A 23,245-nucleotide genomic window follows, 5' to 3' on the forward strand; every position below is an offset into this window, starting at 1 on the left:
TTAATAGAAGTTCCATACTATGTTTTTGTTTTAAATAAGTATCTCAAAATATGTGTGTAGAGCATGTTCTTTGTTCTATAACCTGCATGACAAAAAAGAGTATCAATTATTCCCTGTGTATTTTTACGCGTTTGATGCTACCATCGCTTTTTGTGGATTCGTAACATCTGTAAACATACGTCTTCTTTATGTGGTGACCATCGTTTATGTCGACTTGCATGAACCGCTACTCTATGGTTGTTTGTAAATGTACTTTGCCAAAATCAAAATGCAAGCTTAATGATGGAACATGTTTATTAAAGCCTGACACAGTTGAAGAACCAGCCAGCACGAAGATCGTGGAAATAAGTTCCGAAACTAAACCTGAAGCTGTAGCAGCTCAAATCCTTCATGAAATGAAAGCTGAAGTCATTGCAGAGGACGTTCAAACCGGTGTTCTGCAAACGATTGTGGATACTAAGAGTCAGCAAATTACCAGCGTTAGTGTACCAAAAATGACCATCGATATCAAATCGACTAAACAGGAACCAATCAAAATAGACGCCATTCAAGAATCAGTTCCTCAGTCGACTACAAAAGATATCTCGCAAACGCAAGAAAGTACTGCTCAAATTTCAATGACGATTGAGTCTGGAAAACAAACTTCTCAGATCAGCAGATTTGTTGTCAAAACTGATACAATGCAAGAAGTGCTTACAGAAGATAAAGTCAGCACTTTGCTGACTAAAGACGAGCCAGAAAAACTCCATGGCACTGAGGTGGTAGATAAACCACTGGAAGATGCAACAACTCAGTCTTTCGTCATAAAAAGTGATGTTGTTTTGGAGAAAACTGAAGCCGACCATCTTGTAGAGATTTCTACCAAAGAAGCACATGATGTGACAATGCAGGACGTTAGTAAGAAATCAATGGAATTGGTCAAGCCAGATCAACGCCCTTTTACTCAGACAAGTATAGTCCAGCAAGAAATCATTGGCGACACTGTCTCTGATATTGCTAAGCAAGTATCTCCTGAAAAGATGGATGTTGGTATGATTGTACAACCAAGTGAAACAATTACCATTGATGGCAAGAGAGAACTGAAATCAGATGTAGTTTTAGAACTTGTTCCTGAACATAAGACCGAAACCGTTATTGAAAAGACTCCAGAAGGAATCGCATCAACTGTTGTTGAGAAAATCACGTTTGATTCCAAAGTAGATGCAAATGTAGTGACAAAAACTATTGCCATGAAAGAAGTCACTTTCGAAGATGTTGCAACTGATATTAAACCTGAAATGACTTCACAAGATATTGTTTTGGATGTGACTAAGAAATCGGTCACAGAAAAGGCAAACATTACAGAAGTTCAGTTTATCAAAACTGATGCAGTTACAGAGCAAATCACTGAGGGAACTATCACTGATATTGTTCAGCAGAAGGCAGAAACTATTGCAGAAACTGATTTGCCTAAAAAGGCTAAAGAAAAGTCCCAAATCCTTGATAAGAATGTCAATAAAACAGAGACTATGTTCGAGATCATCTCCGGTGATAAAATATCTGATATTCCAACTGCAGAATCAACAACGATCGTTCCAAAACAAGAGATAAGTAGCTCTATAATCAAAGATGTAAAATCAACAAGCATTTCAATGGCTAAAGCGGATATCATGGTTGAACAAGTTAAAGAAGATGTGATTTCAGATGTAACCAAAGCTGAAGGTAAAACGTTGACTTCGTCTGAAGTGACCAAACAAACTACTTTGATCACTAAAGTAGAGAAAACACCCCAAGCAATGAAAACTGATGTCATTGACGAAAAGGTTCCCCAGGAACAGACACAAGCTATATCAGTGGAAGAACAGATATCACTTAAATCTATGGATATCAAACCCACAGATAAAGTCAAGGCTGATATGAAATCAGTTTCTAAATCGATGGCTGGAGTTATGGAAGAGCATTTGCCAGAAGCAGGGTTATCTGATATTTCTGATACTCAATTTGAGACTTTGAAAACTCAGGATATAAGTATTACTTTAGCTACTAAAGAAGAAAAAGCTCCTGTAGCAATGAAAACTGATGTCATTGATGAGAAAGTTACACAAGAACAGACACAAGCTATATCCGTGGAAGAACAGATATCACTTAAATCTATGGATATCAAACCCACGGATAAAGTCAAGGCTGATATGAAATCAGTTTCTAAATCGATGGCTGGAGTTATGGAAGAGCATTTGCCAGAAGCAGGGTTATCTGATATTTCTGATACCCAATTTGAGACTTTGAAAACTCAGGATATAAGTATTACTTTAGCTACTAAAGAAGAGAAGGCACCTGTAGCAATGAAAACCAATATCATTGATGAGAAAGTTACACAAGAACAGACACAAGCTATATCCGTGGAAGAACAGATATCACTTAAATCTATGGATATCAAACCCACAGATAAAGTCAAGGCTGATATGAAATCAGTTTCTAAATCGATGGCTGGAGTTATGGAAGAGCATTTGCCAGAAGCAGGGTTATCTGATATTTCTGATACTCAATTTGAGACTTTGAAAACTCAGGATATAAGTATTACTTTAGCTACTAAAGAAGAAAAAGCTCCTGTAGCAATGAAAACTGATGTCATTGATGAGAAAGTTACACAAGAACAGACACAAGCTATATCCGTGGAAGAACAGATATCACTTAAATCTATGGATATCAAACCCACGGATAAAGTCAAGGCTGATATGAAATCAGTTTCTAAATCGATGGCTGGAGTTATGGAAGAGCATTTGCCAGAAGCAGGGTTATCTGATATTTCTGATACCCAATTTGAGACTTTGAAAACTCAGGATATAAGTATTACTTTAGCCACGAAAGAAGAGAAGGCACCTGTAGCAATGAAAACTGATGTCATTGATGAGAAAGTTACACAAGAACAAATACACGCTATATCCGTGGAAGAACAGATATCACTTAAATCTACGGATATCAAACCCACAGATAAAGTCAAGGCTGATATGAAATCAGTTTCTAAATCGATGGCTGGAGTTATGGAAGAGCAATTGCCGGAAGCAGGGTTATCTGATATTTCTGATACCCAATTTGAGACACTTAAAACTCAGGATATAAGCACTTCCGTGATAACAAAAACACCATCTTTGTCAGAAGTGCCATTCATGAAAACTGATGTGATAATAGAAACAATATCAGATAATAAAGCTGATGAAATTTCCATGCAAGAACACATGACTATTCAAACTAGTGATATTAAAACTTCTGAAAAATTGGAAATTACTATGGCAGATACTCCAAAATACAGAAGTGGAATCATGGAAGAGCATTTAACAGAAAATGGACTTTCGGATATTTCACAATCCATTCAGGAAACAGCAAAAGTTCTTGGTGCTCATGACAAAATAGAATTAAACAAATCAAAGTCAGAAACTACACTCATCAGAACTGATATCATAATGGGAGATGACTTCCAAGATGTTGCACCAGAGATTGCCAAAAGCAAAACTGATGCGAACACTGCTGTTGAATCATTGACTACGGATATGCCCAAAGATGTTGCAAAGATAAAAACCATTGAGATTTTAGAAGACACATGTCAAATAAGTGAAGAGGAAGAGGATGTATTCGAAGAAGCTGAACTCACTTTGGAACAGGAAGATGAAGATGTAGAATTTAGTCTAGCTTCAGATAGTGTAGAAGTGAGCATTATTGATGAGGAGAAAGAGAAGGTTGACAGTCAGGCTGAATTTGCAATTACTCTTGAAGATACTCCAAAGGAGGTCAAAACAGAAGAGAGTGCTGAATTTAGCATCGGTCTGGAAAAAGATAAAAAAGACACTGAAGCAACATTCGCTCTTAAAGATACCGTGGAGAAAGTTAAAACAGAAGAGACGGCTGAATTTAGCATTGGTCTGGAAAAAGATAAAAAAGACACCAAAGCGACATTCGCTATTAAAGATACTCCAAAGGAGGTCAAAACAGAAGAGACTGCTGAATTTAGCATCGGTCTGGAAAAAGATAAAAAAGACACTGAAGCAACATTCGCTCTTAAAGATACCGTGGAGAAGGTCAAAACAGAAGAGAGTGCTGAATTTAGCATCGGTCTGGAAAAAGATAAAAAAGACACCAAAGCGACATTCGCTATTAAAGATACTCCAAAGGAGGTCAAAACAGAAGAGACTGCTGAATTTAGCATCGGTCTGGAAAAAGATAAAAAAGACACTGAAGCAACATTCGCTCTTAAAGATACTCCAAAGGAGGTCAAAACAGAAGAGGCTGCTGAATTTAGCATCGGTCTGGAAAAGGATAAAAAAGACACCAAAGCGACATTCGCTCTTAAAGATACCGTGGAGAAGGTTAAAACAGAAGAGACTGCTGAATTTAGCATTGGTCTGGAAAAAGATAAAAAAGACACCAAAGCGACATTCGCTATTAAAGATACTGAAAAGAAAGAAGTGATTGAAACTACAGCTGCCATCACTGAGAAGATAGAAAAGAAACCAAAAGAGGAAGTTGTTGTGAGCAAAGTTGTCAAAGATGACAAGAAAGCAGATACTCCACAAGAGAAATCTGTTAAATTTGATGTTGAAGAGAAGAAAGATGTTGAAACAGATTTTTCTGTTGCTATTCAATCAGAAAGTGTACAGATGTCCGAAAGTGTTACTCTCAAAGAGCAAGTTGATATTAAGCAGAAGGTTGTAGAAGATGTTAGCGCGGATATTGCATTTACTCTTGCTGAAGGTGATAAACCTGATGCCGCATTGGAAATTGAAGAAACATTCAGCATACCTGAGGTAATTTGTTTGTTTATTTTTTGAAAGTGTTACATTCATTGTCTCAACATCATTTATATAAAAGACTGTCTTATTATATTTCTATCTTTAAAAGCAGTCTCTGACAAATTAACACCTGGGACTGTTTTTTTTTAATGGAAATATAGTAAAAATAATAATTAAAAATGCATTCAAACTATCTGAATAAGTATTCATAATAATTTTATTTTAAAAAAAGCAAATGTTGTTTCAACAATTTTTTATTTATTAAAATCAAATGTTTATAAATAATTTACACGGCACACAATATTTGCCATCACCTTTTTTTTTATTATTAATAAAATATTTTCTTTTAATAGTCCCAAGAAAGGGATGATATTTCTTGAAATTCACAAATAACAAAATATCCAGTGCATTATTAAGTCTACAAAATAAACAAATAAATAATAAATTATAGGATTAATAAAAATATATTAATCCTATAATATAAACAACTAATTGGCTGTAAATATATGATCTATAGTTTATAAATTATAGGATTAAAGGCATCTTAATCCTATAATATAAATAATCATGTGATATAAAATCATTACTAATTTACAGTTATTATATAGTTAGTAATATATATATATTACTAATAATTTACAATTTTTATATTATTATATGTATTACTACTAATTTAAAATTATTATATAGTTATATATATATATATTACTACTAATTTACAATAATTATATAGTTATATATTTTCGACTAATACTTAATATTTTAATATATCTTTTGGACATTTAAAAACTATTGTAAATTGTTAATCTCTCGTTTCAAGATGATTGGTATTGCTTTTATTATTTTTTTAATATTTATAATATGTTTTATTATCTATGATATTGATCATTAGATAATAAAGCAATTGAGTTTTGAGATTTTGAAATGAAGATTGATAATTTACATTATTTTGATTATTCAGACTACTTTTCTCATCTTGAATGTTATTTTCACAACGTTTCGGCCGATTTAACCTCCTACCTTTTTTCAGGTGTTATCTTGTCAAACTCAAGAATCTGCATGGAATTTCGAACAGAACTTTTATTTAATCCGCTGGGTAAACTTTTGTTCCATGAACAATGACTGGATGGGTCATATAATTGCAATTATATTCTTAGCATTGTGAAAATAACACTTAAGATGAGAACAGTAGTCCAAATAATCCAAATATTTACATGCAATTGATTATTCAATATTTTATGATGTGACTTCAATCATTAATACACATTTATTTATTTATTATTGTCTTGGAAAATTCGTAAATAAAAATAAGGTACAATATATATATATATATATATATATATATATATATATATATATATATATATATATATATATATATATATATATATATATGTTTAACTGCTACCAGTTACTGTCTGCTACATTTGTATGTAAGTAAAAAAAAATTGCCACGCTCAGTATCCAGCAGAAGTCGCCATTCATCCAGCCATCCGCATGTGGACACCGACATACATACAGAGAATTAGGAAGCGGGTTCGTGTGAAGGAGGGAAACACAAGAAGGACTATATACAGATTGAAGAGGATATAAAGAGTAATTCATGTGCATTGATATATATATATATATATATATATATATATATATATATATTGTGTGTGTGTGTGCACAGGAGTACAGAAATGGCAATGTATTATTTTGTTATTAACAATATATAATAAGTAAATCAAAAGATAAAATTAAAACTTATTTTTTATTACCTATGGAATTTCCAGTGGCGACCCTTGTATCTTTTTAAATGGTTTTGCATTAGATCATTTGAAGAAAATTACGAATTCTCTAGGACTATTTTTGTTTCAGAAATGTTATCATGTTTATATAACTAGCAAATATATATTTTCGCTTGCTTTAATATTTTCAAAATATATTTTTGATATTTTTTCTCAAGGTTTTGACTCCTTAAGCTGATTTGCACTAAATGGTTTTATCTTATTCGTCAATATTTTTTGTTTAGGTTTGTTTATTTGCTTTTGTGTATATATGTTTGTATATTTGGAACTATTTTGTATGTTATGTTTAAATAGAGAGGCGAAAAGAAAGCTGTTCAGGCCGATTACACTATTAAACCATCATTTGAGAAAGGACTTACCGATACAGAAGTTGCTGCAACATTTGATGTGACTTTCACAGTTGTTGCCAAAGGAGCTCCAGAACCAGAAATATTTTGGTTAGTGGTTTTTCTTCATTCTATTTTTGATAATGTAAATACTTATTTGAGGTTTTGTAATGTACACATCTAGGTTTGTATATTGAAAATGGTGGCTGGCATTTGAAGCATAAAACGATATTGATGTTTTTGTTGTTAATCATTTTCTTCTTCTTCAACATTTCAAACGACTTGGATTTTTCTATATTTAGAGAAAAGGAAAAAATAAAACGGGAATGAGGTTACTCACGTGAAGGGTATCCATATGCTAGAAATTGGACGGGATGGGGATATAAAGGGCAGAGAGTCGGTTTAGTGTTGTTTAAATATATTTAGAGGCGATTATTTTTTATATAAAAATGTGGTTATTTAATTATTTGACATGAGACGACTCATAGCCACAACTATAGTGTTGCAGAAAACCCTTACCCAATAATTATACTTAAAAAATATGTAAATTTAGTTGGTTCTTTGCTCATTCCACTTATCTGTGCATATACCTATCTGGTACTTAGTCAGTTTACAACCTAATCTCAAGTAACTGTACACGGCTAGCAGATGCTAAAGTGAAGACTATCAGATGATTAATTAAAAACGTGGTTTTCCCCCTTCCATATATTAAACATTGCTTTCTAAATAATAAGCAATTCTTAACATGAAGAAAGGAGGTAAGGATTTCAAATTAATATAGTATGCTGAAAGATATTTTGGGGAGTTACAAAATTTTTCTTGATTTAATCAATTTCACGCTTTTATTGAAACTTATCTTCTGGCAGCTGATTGGCTAATCGCTTCAGCATCTTTTAGTTGCCTACATAATCTGCCAAAAGATGCTGGCGCAAAGTTTCTGGAGATTGGGTAGTAAACTAATTGTACCATCTGTATATGTTCTGTCACATATTTCTTACTTTTAAACAAACGTTCACATATCTACGTTCATGTAATTTTATGAATGATAATAATATTCTAAAAAATTTACAATAAATAGAATTACTTATTTTTATTTAGAATATGTGCACATATTTGAATTTATAATTCCTAAGAAATCTTTTAACCACCGATTACATCTTACCTAAGCGATCAACATCCAAACTTTTGGTCTAACATGATTTGGAACAAATACATAAAAGACATTACCAAGACTGCTGGAAAGAAAGTAGGCTACCTCTTCCACACTGGAAAACATGTCACTTGCCAGTACCCTATATCTGTACAAAGCCACCATTCGCCCATGCATAGAGTATTTTTGTCAGATTTGGGCTGGAGCATCAACCATTACTTTCCTATTAGACACGGTAGAAGAAAACGTTTCGGATTCATTAGCTCCCACACTGTTAACCAGGCTCCAACCCCTGCCCCATTACCACAGTATTGCATCTTATGCTTTTTTTTAAGTACTTCGATGAAATATGTTCTAGTGAACTCAAAGCACTGATGCTTCCTTGCCATAAATATACATGAACAACCTGACAAGCAACAAAATCCCATCCCTTCACAGTAGAATGGAACTGAAGCACTAACCCTCATGTAGGTTTAAATGGCTTCCTCCAAAGGAGGAAGTTTCATGGGAGTATTAAATTTGCAAGCGCTTCTCAGTTGCATGTATATGCCTGTTAGGGGAGATAACGACATAAGGTTTTTGCAACTCTTGAAGGGAGGTGTTGACGTCCCCCTATATACAGCGCCTGGTATTTCCAAATCGGTTAACTATCTGGTATTCCCAAATTAGTCGCCTATCTGGTACTGATCGGGCTCAACGTTGCTTAACTTTGGTGATCTGGCAATGTGATTATGAAGTCCTCAGATGTCGAAAAGCTTTCTGCTCGAATAGTTTCTTCCCTCACTCTACCAGCCTTTGGAATTCCCTCTTTGAATCGTGCTTCCCTGACTGTACTAACTTGTAAAAATTCAAACATAATGTGAGCAGACATCTCGTGGCTCAACTCCACACTTAGAATGTCATTGTAGATGTGACCCCTAATTCACAGTAGAAGCTTACACCTCAGTAGCAATGTGTCTTGTTTGAGGTGAATAAGTTATAAAATAAATAAAACAACTTATCTAATTTTCAAATTATTACCAACATTTTATTCATATTCATTATTTGAAATAATTGAAATGAAACTAATCAATAAGAAAACGAAGACAAAACCACCTTTTTCTACCCCCTCCTCTATTGATTAGAAAAGAAAATGAAATAATTGTTAAAAAAAAAGACAAAAATAATTGATAAAAACTCAACTAATTCATAAGAAAAAGAAGTCAAAACTCTCTCTCTCTCTCTCTCTCTCTCTCTCTCTCTTTATTTTCTTTCGTTTTATTTTAATAAGTATAAAGAATATTTTTCCATTTATATTAAAAGTAAGAGAATTTTTTTCCTTTTTTTTTTCAGATATTATTTTTGCTCATAAAATTTAAATTTGCATACATGCTTATTCTTCCTTTATATTTTATTATTAATATTATAAATTATTATTAAGATTAAGCCTCACTTTCTTTGCTCATGAAGTGTAAATTTACACATGTGATTATTAAAGCGAAGCGGACACATATACGTTCACTTTGAATTACATAGGAGACTTAATCAAAAAATGTTATTGGATAAAAAGAATCTGAAATTGTGTTTCGTTCATACAATTTACCAATCTTTTCTTCCAGGTACAAAAATGGCGCCATCATCAAAGCGTCTGAACATTATAGTTTTGACAGAAAAGAAACTAAATATACCATGACTATCCACAAAGTCACGAAACAAGACATTGCAGAATATTCTTGCAAAATAACCAACAAATTAGGTTCCGCTTCAACTTCCTGCAAGCTTGCTGTAACAGGTAATATCTTCTTTTAATATCGCTTGTATTCAAAACTAGCAAAGCTACCATTATTGCCTGGGGCCGATATGTAACATAACTTCTATCTCTCTCTCTTTGTCTCTCCCCCGTTTTCACTCCTTGCCCCTCTCGTCTTTCTTCTTTATCCAGCCCACTCCTCTCTCTGTACACACACATAACTTGATTTAGTGTTTAGTGTAAGTGAAATAACTCTGAATAAAAAAAAAACAGCGTTATTTCCCTTTACATAATAACATTAAAAATCGTGTTTACTTTTTGATAGTATTAAATGATATGAATTTTTTTTTCTAAATTTTAGATATTATTTTCCTGGGTTACGCCAATTAAAAAATAAAACAACTATATAGGGGTTCAGTTAGTATTTTTCCTTTCAACAAAACATACGCACATATAAGCATTTGCTTGTTATATTATAGATGTTATACTAATGCATTTAAATCTATGCAAAAATATAACATCAAACTTAAGAAAAGAAGCAAGCAGACTATCATTTTTTTCTTTATTATATATATATATATATATATATATATATATATATATATATATATATATATATATATACAGAGTATCTCAAAAAATGTGCTCACACTTTAAATATCTGGACAATAATAATCATTAATTTAAACATTTATAAACATGATTCTTCAATTATATTTGTCTTCTGTATTTAAGTATTTAAAATTATTCTATTTCACTCTAAGTTCATAAATTATTTTCGATACTCTGCATAACTAGAATAATGCCTGTCCAAAGATGCATACAATTAATTTCACAAACAAAACAATTTTGCACCACTTTCCTGTCCCCACACAAAGATTACAGTCAAGATATAATGATACTAAACCTTTGTCTAGAACTGTTATTCCAATTTCAAAATCCATTGCATGACTTATATTCTAGTGATTCCATTTTCTCTTGAGACAAATGGATGCCAACTACTAATAATTATATACATATTTCTTACTTCTACTCTAACGAATGTGCATACTATATAGATATTAATGCGTATATATCAGTTTTCAGCTGAATCATTTCTGAAATGCTCTTCTGTGTAATTTAATATTTTCTTGAGCAATGTTCGAAACCCAGAGATTTGCTGAATACATCTTTTTTATTTTACTTTTTCAGAAGATAAACTTCTCAAGACGAAACCAGACTTCGAAGAGGTTCTTAAACCAACTGTAAGTGGCAATCATCTTTATTTTATGAACGGAACCTTTTTTTTTTTCAAATGATTTATTATATAATTTGTAATAACTGAGTCGACAAAACATTTTTAGTTCAAATAAAAAGTATGGTTCTATATGCAGTGAGACACTTTACGATAGGATGACTTTGTTCCTATGGTGACAAAGATACTACACTATTGATATCATAAAGGTATTATTTGATGATGTCAGGGTGGAATTTATAGTCTGTTTTTTTTTTTAAACAGTGAGCTTATACTTAAAAAATCTAATATCTATAAGCCCAATAAACCAAACCAAATCTATTTTATCGACTGTACACTGTTTATTTACAAAATATGCATATGCGAAAGAAATTAATCTACAAATAATTTATGTACAAAATTGGAATCTATTAAATATTTGAATATATCTCTACTATTATATAAAAGGCATGTTGTGTGTGTGTGTGTGTGTTCCTTCGTCATAGGCTTAGCCATTTCGAAACCTATCTTTTGCAAATTTTACACAAAGGTAATTTATATGTCTGAGAGTGGTCTTAGATATGTTTTATACAGAAATTCATTTAAGTATCGAAAATCGAAAACATTCGATCCTAAAAATAGTTCTTTCTTATAGATAATAAAGAAGAATTTTTACAGGGGAATATTTTAGGTTACACCGGCTAAGGGAGATAATAAAATCTCAGCAAATCATTTCTTCTAAAAAAACCCCCAAACAAACAGAATTATTGACATCTGGAGATATAGCGCAGTGGTAAAGCATTCGACTATAAATCGAATGATCCCCCTGTTCAAGCCCGGGTGTACCTCACCATTTTATTTTAATTATTTCTTATTAATGAATTCGATTTACGATGAAAGAAGAGATACAATTTAAAATCGTCACAAATCATGTCTTCGTTTGTATATTTTAAAACTAATTAATGAGAAGTGACTTTTCCAGGCCATTCATCGTCAAGCCCAAATATCAGCTGACATGATATTGTAAACAAACACAGACGGAATTTGATGAACAACATTATTATTATTTTTTTTTTTTTGTTGCGAATTGGTCCTTGTAATATATAATATTCAATAGAGGATTGATTCTATAATAATACATACATAATTTGCATTAATTAAAATATCATGTTTAAGCGTATTGTACGACCGGACCACATCGGGTGTTGAGCTCGTTAAGAATATATATTAAAACCTCAAATACTAAAACCTTTTACCAAAATAAATTGAGATGGCATTAAATAATCTGAATGTTTTGATTTGCCATAAAAAAAATTGATCAATCAAGCGAGCAAGTATTAAAATTTATTGATATTTAGGAAATACCAATAAATTTCAAGAGATTAGGAAAGTTATTCTAAAAACTTTTACTTTTATTCAAAACTTTATAGAATATTGTTTTTTTTTCTTTTGTCGGAGTCATTTTTAAAAATTTAAATGCGTTAACATATTTATTATTATTTTATCTCTGAGAGGCGTTCCAAAAATAATGCTTCCTATTTTTTATTCCATCCTAATAAATCAGAGGAGAATTACAAATTGCACTGTTAGAATGACCCAACTTATGCATTCGTGCCCTGAAAGTTTCATATTTCTGTTGTAGCTATTGACAATATGAGACTCTGAGAAATAACTCCTCTCATGGACGTGCGTCAGAAGCAGAGATGCATTATTGAATTCCTGGCAAAAGTAAATTGAGATTGATGGTGACTATGTAGACTATGTAGATAGTCACTCGGTTTAATGATATACTACTCCCGTCTTCATAGCTATTAAACATTTGGAGTTAAAAAAAAATAGGAGGCTTTACTTTTGGAACGACTCTCATATTGTTACTTAATTTTTTTTCATTCTTTCATCTCAGGCTGTCAAGAATGACGACACTTTGGAATTGATGTGTAAGGTCACTGGAAATCCAAAACCAACATTGAAATGGTTCTTGTGAGTATTTACTTTTTATCATTTTTTATTTATTTATATTTTTTTTTTACTTTTGGGTCACCACTTATTAAGGCCAAGAGACATTCTAGGATATAGGTTAATGAGATCAAATGATTGTCAACCGGAAGTAGGGGTGCAAGCATTGACAATTTGATTACTTTTAAGGTTGTTTAGGACAAGTATTTGTTGGTATTGGATTTGAAGACGAACAAGTTGTAATCAGCAGGGAAGCAGTCTCGCAATAATGTGTTCCATAAGAGAGAACCCTTGCAAGCTCTGTCTATGGAAATTCTACCTCATGTAAGGCATGTGGAGAGAGAAAGAAAAGTTTTATTTTTAAATTTTGGTAGCAATATGAGTTCTTTTGTGAACGGTTTACAAAGTGGAATCGAAGAGCAGAGCTTAGTTGAATACTTTTCATGTAAATAATAATAGAGCAGAGAGAGAGACTAACAAGATTTCTCCTGTAAGAAATAGATCTCTCCCTTACTAGATTTCAATGTTGATTTTTTAATCTATTAAGGCATCTCTCATTATGAAATAACACATTGTCTGGACACATTAGCAGAATGAATCAATGAATGCTGAAACATCTTGTACATACATCATAGTCTCGTTGACACATTGGTTCTTATTAGATCACTAAAGTTAAGTGACGTTGAACCTGGTTAATACCAGATGGGTGACTATTTGTAAATAGCTCATTCTTCAATTCTCACAATTCAGAAAGTCAGCAATCTCCAAATTCTTTAATGTGTAGTCTTGTCCAATCACTTAAGTTTTCTTTGGTTGGCTAACCTTCCTGCTATTTAGGATTTTCATGCTTCTGCAATAATTTATGCAGGAGAATGAAGATTCTGCATGACCATACCAGTGCAATCAATATAACTAAATTTGATATTTCCTAAAAATTATCTCCTTTGGAGGAAACCAGCTTAACCTGCCCAAAATAAATCCAGCACCAACAATCAAAAACATCATTTGTAGACATTTATGCTGACGACACTACCATTTATGGTACCACATCTAAGACAGTAAACGAGCAAGTTCTCTCCAATTCTCTCTCCTCTGATCTTGAGCACGTAGTACAATGGGGAAAGGAGTGGCTGGTTACTTTTAATGCATCTAAAACCAAGCTTCTCTCTTTACATCATCAACATTCTAATCCACATTTGTCATCAATTGAAATGAATGGCTCTCGTCTTCAGGAGGCCTCAAGTTTTGACAAGCTTCTGGGCTTGACCATTACTCCTGATCTTAAATGGAACACGTATATCAAATCTGTTGCCAAGGCCGCTGGAAAAATGGTGGGATCTTTCTATCGATCCAGTAGATATCTCACTGCTGATGCTATTCTCTACCTATATAAGAGCCAGGTACGTCCAAGGATGGAGTAATGTTGCCACATCTGGGCAGGAGCTGCTAGAAAGGACTTAGCCTGCCTTGATAGAGTTCAAAATAGACTTCGTAGCCTCGTAGGAGATATCCTTTTCTCCTCCTTGCAACCTCTATCTCACAGAAGAGATGTTGCGAGTTTGTCTCTGATGTATCGTTATTTTCATGGAAAGTGTTCAACTGAGCTTCAATCTTTGGTCCCCCCTCGCCAAACTTTCACAAGAAACACTCGTCTAGCTGTAAACACTATCAATAATTTCCCCCACTCTTTATCTGTGCCTAAACCTAAACGTAGATTCCATGAACAAAGCTTCTTTCTTAGAACTGCACGCCTGTGGAATTGTCTTCCGTTTTTCTGCTTTCCGGCTGACTACAATATGGTTGTGTTCAAGTCTAAAGTAAATAAGTTCTTGATGAGCCGTTCCATATAAGTTATCAAATTTACCAAATTTTCATTACTAATGATTACTATATTGACCAATTTCTACTGTACACTCTTTAACCGTTATCCTTGAGTGGCCTCTGGGCCTTGATAATGTGGTGATGCCTTTGTAAAAAAAAAAACAAAAAAAAAAAACAAGAAACATTCTTTATGTCTGTTTGCACCTTATTGAAATACAAACACTTATATTTTATGCTTTTGTTTCTTACAGCAATGGCAAAGAAATTAAGTCAACCATAAAGACTAAACTTTCTCAAGTAGATACAGAATACCATTTGAAATCAACAAAGTTTACCCGAGCAGAAGCTGGTACTTATAAATGTGTTGCAACAAACCCGGTTGGGTCAGCCGAATGTGAAGTTGTTGTTACTCTTTATGGTAAGTTTCTTTTTTTTTCTCTTTTTTAAGATTAATCAGGAAATGTAGCAAGCAATTTCCAAACAATTGCAAGCATAACTAATGATACATTTATAGAGTTATAAACCTTTATATAATTAAAAACTCATGGTGTTTGTGGAGTTTGTCTGTTCATGTAGACATGCGCTAAACTGCATGTTTGGTGGTGGCTTTGAATGACAGATATTGCAAGTAATAGGTGTTTGGCCAAAGATAAAAGAGGGGGAAGAGAACAGAGAATTGAAAATATCTCTGGTTGAAGTCCATCCAACCAAAGGATGTTCTTTTGTTTAAAATAAGTAAGTGCCTCTTTCAACGGAGAATCATGCTGAGATTAACCTACTTAGGAAAAATAATGTTCCTAGATTGGCTCCAGATAAACCTCCTTGAATGAACACTGTACAGCCGTTATATGTAATGAACTCATTTTTGCTTAAAAACATAACTTACAATACTTCTACTAATAAAATGAAAGCATAAATACAGTCATCATAGTTACTCTTTCATCCAAATACTAAGTTGCATATGTTAAAGAATGAGAGTTCACATAAAAACGTTGTTTTAATTTGAATACAGTTCAAACATTTCAAAATACAACCGCTTGAAACAACGCGCGGCTCTTTACAAACAGACTTCTTTCTCCAAATTTACAACATCGCAAGGAAGAAGAAAAGAAAAAAAAGAAACAACACACTGAAGATGGAGGATACCTCTTAAATATATTTGTGATAAATTTCAAACAACTAAAATATTTGTTTATTTTCCTAATATTACGTAGTATTTGGTTTTCAAACGCACTTGATACATATTTTATTTTAACTAGCATATGTTTTTTCCACAAAATTTCACCAGCATTTTCTTTTGTACTAGCTATAAAACGATAGAAACTAGTTAAAGAGGGAAACCAACATACCAAGGCACTGTATTAACACTACTCATGATGCAGATATAAACTAGTATATTTTAATAGTATATTAAATATTGCTGCTATTCTAATAGTATATTAAATGTAATTGCTTCAAATAAATATTAATAAATAATTATTTCATCTTTTGTAGAAGAAAAGCCAGAATTTGAAGAAGTTTTACAACCAGCAGTAAGTATAATTTATTTAGTTTTTTTCTCATATTTATTATTATAAATATTTTTATTTTATAATTTTTCAGAGTAAATTAGAATTGGAATAATGCTGACACGTGATTGTTCTTTTTTTTTTCTTTCAGACTATTAAGACGAATCAACCGCTTGAAATGAGATGCAAAGTTAATGGTGAACCAAAACCTGCGATCAAATGGCTCAGGTAAAATTTAATTTTTTTTTTTTTAATTTTCAAAAATTCAATTTTTATTTTTCAGAATTTGCTTGGGAAGTAGATTAACTCAAAAAAGTTCAAGTTACAACTATTGAATTATTTGCTGCTTATAATCGTCTGGTGTGAATGCAAACCCAATGAGGTTAATATAAAACAGTAATCAGAAAAGTAAAAATCAAACTTCGTCTAAGTGTGTATTTCAGATGGAGACTTCTGTTTTTTAATCTAATGAAAGAAACAGCTAAAAAATAAGACATCACTATAATCTGCTATTGATATTTTTCATTAATGTTTGCTTAGTTATTTTCATTTGCCTATATAGTTGAGTAATTATCTTTGGTGAGACTTATGGCCAACCCTGTATTTCAATTTTTTTTTAGGAAACTAGCCGACTCGTGTTCCACCATTGCCCAAGAAAGTAGATTAATTTAAAAAAAAAATCATATAAATAAAAACAATTCCTCATCCGAGAAATATCGTTAAATATAATTTTTATTAGTGAAACCTTTTTTTATTATTTTGGACCAGTTCATGATGATAAATATATAAATAATCACACTATTACTGCTCTCTATATATAAACGATGCATCGAGTATTAGATCTCACAAGCTTAACCTGTTCTCTCTTAAGCAGCGATGATTACTTAGTGATCTCATTTTGACCTACAATTTCTTGAATGACCATTATGATCTCCCTCAGGACTTATTATTCACTCTTACACCAGAAAAAGATCTACACAGGCTTCACCAGAAACTGTTTCACCACAATTTTGATTAGAGTACCGCTTTCATAATCAGAATCTCTAGCCCTTGGAATGAATTTCTAGAAGATTTAGTAAATGTGTTAATAATGCAGCAATTCAGTGCAAATTTAGGCAGATTCTTGACTACTGTATCCTCTTCTGTGTAAATTTCTACCATCCTCTTCTTTACATGACAACTGAAGCATGCTTATTTTATTTTTTGCCAAGTTTATTGAATTGAATTGAATTGAAAAAATCTACCAAAGGATAACCTTATCTAATATCAAATACTGATAATTTTTCCCTTCAAGTTTATAAAATATAATATCATTTTTGATTTTATTAACTTATGAGCAGCCGTGTATTTTAACAGATGATTTTTTTTTTTTTTTACTAAAGTGATTTTTTTAAAATGTTTTGCAGAGATGACAAAGAGATTAAGAATACATCAAAGAGTGCCATTTCTCGTGATGGCGCTTGGTGCATTTTGAAGATACCTACCTTCACCAAAACCGAAGCAGGTGTCTACAAATGTGTTGCTACAAATTCCGCTGGTAGTGCTGAATGCGAAGCTCAAATTACTCTCGACGGTATTTATTTGCTTTTTTTATGCCTAATTTTATTTTAATCTGTTTTATTTTTATTGTTACCACCAGACTTATTTAATTAAAAACTTAGGCCACCAGAATGCATTTCGAAAAATATTAATAAACTAGCAGGCCACCCGGCGTTGCTCGGTCGCTTAAATATGACATTTTAATTTATGCAGATTTAGTATTTATTATTATAGAGCCAGTCCTCTATTGATTATATATTGTACCCAAAATGTAGTAGTGATTTCAAAATATTTTAAAAAAATGACTTCAGTGCCAGTAACTAGAATCAAAACCAAAAGATTTAGGTCTCCAGTGGTATTTGCTACCATCTGAGCTAAGAACACATGCATATCAAAACTTTATAAATTAAAGTAGTTAAACATATAAATGTGTATTTGTGCATGCGTAGAAGAGCACTTTAAGTTGATTTATGCCTGCCAAGTTCCAAGTTTTCAATTTTGACTCCTTAGCAGCTCTTTTTTTCTGGCTAAAAACCAAATTTGTTCCACACAGGTTCAAATTCCATATGAATTAAGTTTCATGCATATAAACCAAAAATCGACAGAGTAGTTTCGTAGAAACCATTCCGCACACACACACACACACACACACACACACACACACACACACACACACACACACACACACACACACACACGTTCACTTTGATTATATATACTGATTTGTTGCATTTATTATTCTTAGGATCATTACTATGTAACCTATAAATTATATTTAGTTTTGCTGTGGTTGTTATCAGGGCTTAAAACCGATAAACAGGATAAAACTGTTTTTTTTATATATGATTATAACTAAAAGTTTTTTGTTTTTTTCTTATTTTACTTATATTTTTAACTGGTTTTCAGAATAACTAACGCTTACACTCGATTTGGAGAATTATTGTTTGCTTTCAAACTTTGTGATACCTTAGAATTAGATTATTTTAGTTTTAAAATATTATTTTATCTTTTATTATAAAATGATTCAAAATAGTTTTAGCAAGTTACTAGTCTGAGATGCATTTTGGCTGATAACTTCCCGTTTTCTATGAATCTCAAATAATTTTAGTTTTTTAGTGCAGTATGATACGTCTCTCTCAGTTTTTTATGTTTATTTCTCAATATGTCACTAGCAATTTTTGTGGATTATAGATACTATTGTCAAAAAGGATATTTTTCACTAGTTTATTTTTGTATTGTGTTCAAAATACCAACTTGAAACAGATACTGAGAAAAAGATCATTTGAAAGTAAAAATCGATTCTACAAAACGAATGCTATGAAAAAATGTAAATGAAACAGTTTTGGGCATAATCTATAAAAGTGAAATTGTGCGTGTGTGTGTGTACATTTCCTTACCGAACTACTCTGTCAATTTTCAGTCTACAGACACGAGATTTGATATGAGGAGTATTGAGATTTGGGAAAATCTTTTAATCGGTTTTCGGCCAGAAATTTGGGTGTCAAGGGGTCAAATTTCAACAATTGATCTTTGAAAACTCTGGCAAACTCCTCCACTAATTTTGGGTCTAAACACTTGAAATTTTAGATGTAAGTTACTTGGACATAGATCAAACTTTTTCATTTGATTTGAGCCCAAAACAATAAATGTTAACGGGTCAAAATTGGAGTCAAAGTGAAAAAAAAAATTGACCTCTGCGGTCTCTACCAAATTATTCAGCCAGTTTTTAGTCTAAACACTTGAAATTTTACATAAAGACATAAAGTTTATTCAGACATATGTCAAACTTTTTAATCGGTTTTTGGCCGAAAATTTGGCTGCCAAGGAGTCTAAGTTAAAAAGATTTGATCATTGCGATCTCTAGCAAACTATTCAGCCAGTTTTGGGTCTAAACATTTGAAATTTTACATAAAGGGTATTCAGACACGCAGCAAGCTTTTTAATCAGTTTTTGGGCGAAAATTTGGCTGCAAAGAGGTCAAAGTTGAAAGAGTTGACCTTTGCAGACGCTATCAAACTCCTCCAACAATTTTGGGTCTAAACACTTGAAATTTTATATGTAAATTACCTGGACATAAGTCAAACTTTTTAATATATATATATATGCATATGCACATAAAGCTATGAATAGTACATAGGGCCCGAACAAAACCGGGTTAAACTGCTAGTTACAAATAAAGCAAATAAACTTAGATTTTTATACTGTTTTTCATTTTTTTTTTTTTACATAGGTATCACAACTTATCAAGGCCAAGAGCCCACTCAAAGATAAGGGTTAAAGAGTGTACAGTAGAAATTGGACAATATAGTAATCGTTAGTAATGGAAATTCAGTATATTTGTTAACTTATATGGAACGGCTCATCAAAAACTTGTTTACGTTAGACTTAAAGACAACCATATTGTAGTCAGCTGGAAAGCAGAAAAACAAGACAATTCCATAGGCGTGCAGTTCTAAGAAAGAAGCTTTGCTCATGGAATCTACGTTTAGGTTTAGGCACAGATAAAAAGTGGGGGAAATTAGTGATAGTGTTTTCTGCTAGACGGGTGTTTCTTGTGAAAGTTTGGCGAGGGGGTGAGCATAAATTGGAGCTAAGCCGAGCACTTGCCATGAAAATAACGATAAAGCAGAGACAAACTCGCAACATCTCTTCTGTGAGAAAGAGGTTGCAGGGCAGAGAAAATGACATCCCCTACGAGGCTATGAAGTCTATTTTGAACTCTATCAAGGCAGGATAAGTCCTTTCTAGCAGCTCCTTCCCAAATGTGGCAACATTACTCCATCCTTGGACGTACCTGGCTCTTATATAGATAGAGAATTGCATCAGCAGTGAGATATCTACTGGATCGATAGATGGATCCCACCACTTTTCCAGCAGCCTTGGCAACGGATTTGATGCATGTGTTCCATTTAAGATCAAGAGTAAAGGTCAAGTCCAGAAGCTTGTCAAAACATGAGGCCTCCCTAAGACGATTTAATTCTGTATACATGTGTGTGTGTGTGTGTGTGTGTGTGAGAGAGAGAGAGAGAGAGAGAGAGACCATATCAAGAATATTCAGGATAATAATTATAGGATAAATTTCGAATCTCTATAATTCCTAAAATATTGATAAATTTACAGAGATATATTTTGAAATATAAAATGAATAATAAAAATAAAAATAAAAACTGTTTTATATTGGACGGAGGATAAAAAAGTAAAAGAGAAAAGGTTAAATACTGATAATTTTGTTTATAAAATAAATTATTTATGAAAAAGTAAATGTAAATACTTCGTATTTCTCTTTCAGAATGGAAACCACACTTTGAAGAAGTTTTGCAGTCTGTTGTAAGTATATTTCATCTTTATATTCCTTTCTATTGTAATTAAACTTTCCTAGGAAGACGCTGTGGAAATTCCACAAAAAATCATGCACATATATACAGCAACAAATATAAAAATCATAAGTTAAAAATACAGCTTTTTCTCAAATAGTGGCGTTTAAAAATAAAAATTAATTTGTAGAAACACGTTATTTTTTTTTAGATTTTAATATTAATAATATCTCCAATTGAATCTTCTTTCAGACTTTGAAGGCAAATGAACCTTTAGACATGAAATGCAAAGTAGTTGGTGAGCCTAAACCAACCATAAAATGGTTCAGGTAAGTTTAACATAATATTTTAAACTATATTTTATCTCATATATAAATATATATATAGTATAGTATCTTACATTAAATTAATTGATGTAGTATAGTATTTTGCATTGAATTAATTGATATAATATTGTGTCTTGCATTAAATTAATTGATATAGTATTGTAGCTTACATTAATTTAATTGTTATAGTATCTTGCATTTAAAACAGTTACCCTTCTGGGGCTTATCCATATTTTTCTTTGCATTTTTTTCTCTTTTTATCTATCTGGATATAATTAAACTATTATTGAAAATTAAGACTCTCTGCTAAATCCATTCTCAAACAAATGAGATTCAGCTATGTTAGGTGATTAATTATGAACATCTCGCAAAAAGTGGAAAGATGAAAAATTATTATTTTACAATTTAGAGCAGGGATCAGCACATAAACTTATCACAAGTTGAAAAAAGGAAAGCATGAGTCATTTCTAATTATTTAAAAGATAAAAATACACCGCCTTTTCCTCTTCATTAAAAATCTTTTTTTAAGTTTCCTCCTTTGATTATTAGCTGATAGGGATTGACTATTAAAAAAATGCAAAAAGGAATAAAAATTAAAGAAAATGTCTCATTCTCCCTCCCTTTATTCGTAGGTTAGACTTTTGTGTGATGGAATGGATATATATTTACAAATGAATACATGTTGCTCTTTATCATAGACCGGAAGATAATCTCCATTGTTATTTACATTTGTTGCAGGGATGACAAGGAAATAAAGAATACCGGTAAAACTGCCATCACACAAAGTGATGAAATGTGCTTTTTGAAACTACCCAAATTCGCAAGGACAGATGCTGGCTTGTACAAATGTGTTGCTACCAATTCTGCTGGCACAGCAGAATGTGAGGCAACAATAATTGTCGATGGTAAGTTCATCAGTTGTTGCAACATTATAATATACCTACTAAAATTTTGATAAAATCTTATGGAAATCCTATTAAAATTTTAATATAATCTTATTGAAATCCTATTCAAATTTATTAAAATCTTATTAAAATTTTAGTAAAATCTTGTTGAAATCCTATTAAAATTATAGCTAAGCCTGATGAATCCTCGAAGGACGAAATGCAGAAAATTCTGCATAGTCTAATTGCCATATATATTTTCAAAACTTATGTGTGTGTGTGTGTGTGTGTGTGTGTGTGTAATTAAAATTTCACAGAATATATAAAAAGCATGTTACAGATCAAATCCTCTTCAATATTTCATCTGATAGATAACAATAAATTGTAAATTTATTCTTTTACCATTCATGAAAAGATCTAATTTATTCTTAAGGTTTTATATTGATTAATCTTTTATATAATATTGCTTTTTTTATCATTTATAAATTCATCCAGTTTATTCTGAAGATTTTATATACTTGTGATAATTTTATCTTGATTAATCTTTGATGTATTTTTTCTAATTTTCAGAAACCAAGCCATACTTTGAAGAAGTGTTGAAACCAAGTGTAAGTAATCGTTGTGTTTCCATATATTTTCATTATAAATTTATTTTTTATGTTACTATGTTAATTTTGAAAAGAAACTGCATCTGTTTTTGTTTTTTTACTTTTTTATTTTTATTTTTTTTAAAATATTTTAGACACTGAAAGCAGATGGAACTTTGGAAATGAGCTGCAGAGTTAAAGGAGAGCCGAAACCAACTATTAAATGGTTCAGGTAAGTGGGATTGATTGTAAATTAGAAGTGTTAATGTCCAGGAAATGATTTATATGAATAAGAGGGAATTTGATCTTTGCTATATTTTAAAACACATTTTCCAATAC

General features: G+C 31.9%; 1 protein-coding gene across 12 annotated transcripts in view; it reads left to right on the top strand.

The window, feature by feature from the left end:
* Positions 1-23,245, top strand: part of LOC145241637 (titin-like) — a 698,616-nt gene that overhangs the window by 332,052 nt on the left and 343,319 nt on the right. For all 12 annotated transcript variants that reach the window (XM_080104717.1, XM_080104725.1, XM_080104729.1 and 9 more), the window contains 14 exons: positions 303-4,778; positions 6,848-6,990; positions 9,628-9,800; positions 10,950-11,002; positions 12,875-12,951; positions 15,000-15,166; positions 16,243-16,280; positions 16,408-16,484; positions 17,663-17,829; positions 21,085-21,122; positions 21,362-21,438; positions 22,174-22,340; positions 22,890-22,927; positions 23,062-23,138. In XM_080104717.1, the coding sequence (XP_079960843.1) occupies positions 303-4,778; positions 6,848-6,990; positions 9,628-9,800; positions 10,950-11,002; positions 12,875-12,951; positions 15,000-15,166; positions 16,243-16,280; positions 16,408-16,484; positions 17,663-17,829; positions 21,085-21,122; positions 21,362-21,438; positions 22,174-22,340; positions 22,890-22,927; positions 23,062-23,138 (5,768 nt within the window). The remainder of the gene's footprint in view (positions 1-302; positions 4,779-6,847; positions 6,991-9,627; positions 9,801-10,949; positions 11,003-12,874; positions 12,952-14,999; positions 15,167-16,242; positions 16,281-16,407; positions 16,485-17,662; positions 17,830-21,084; positions 21,123-21,361; positions 21,439-22,173; positions 22,341-22,889; positions 22,928-23,061; positions 23,139-23,245) is intronic.

The sequence above is a fragment of the Euprymna scolopes genome, chromosome 20 (assembly GCF_053919585.1).
Source record: "Euprymna scolopes isolate OS-2025 chromosome 20, ASM5391958v1, whole genome shotgun sequence".
In the NCBI taxonomy this organism is placed as follows: Eukaryota; Metazoa; Mollusca; class Cephalopoda; order Sepiida; family Sepiolidae; genus Euprymna; species Euprymna scolopes.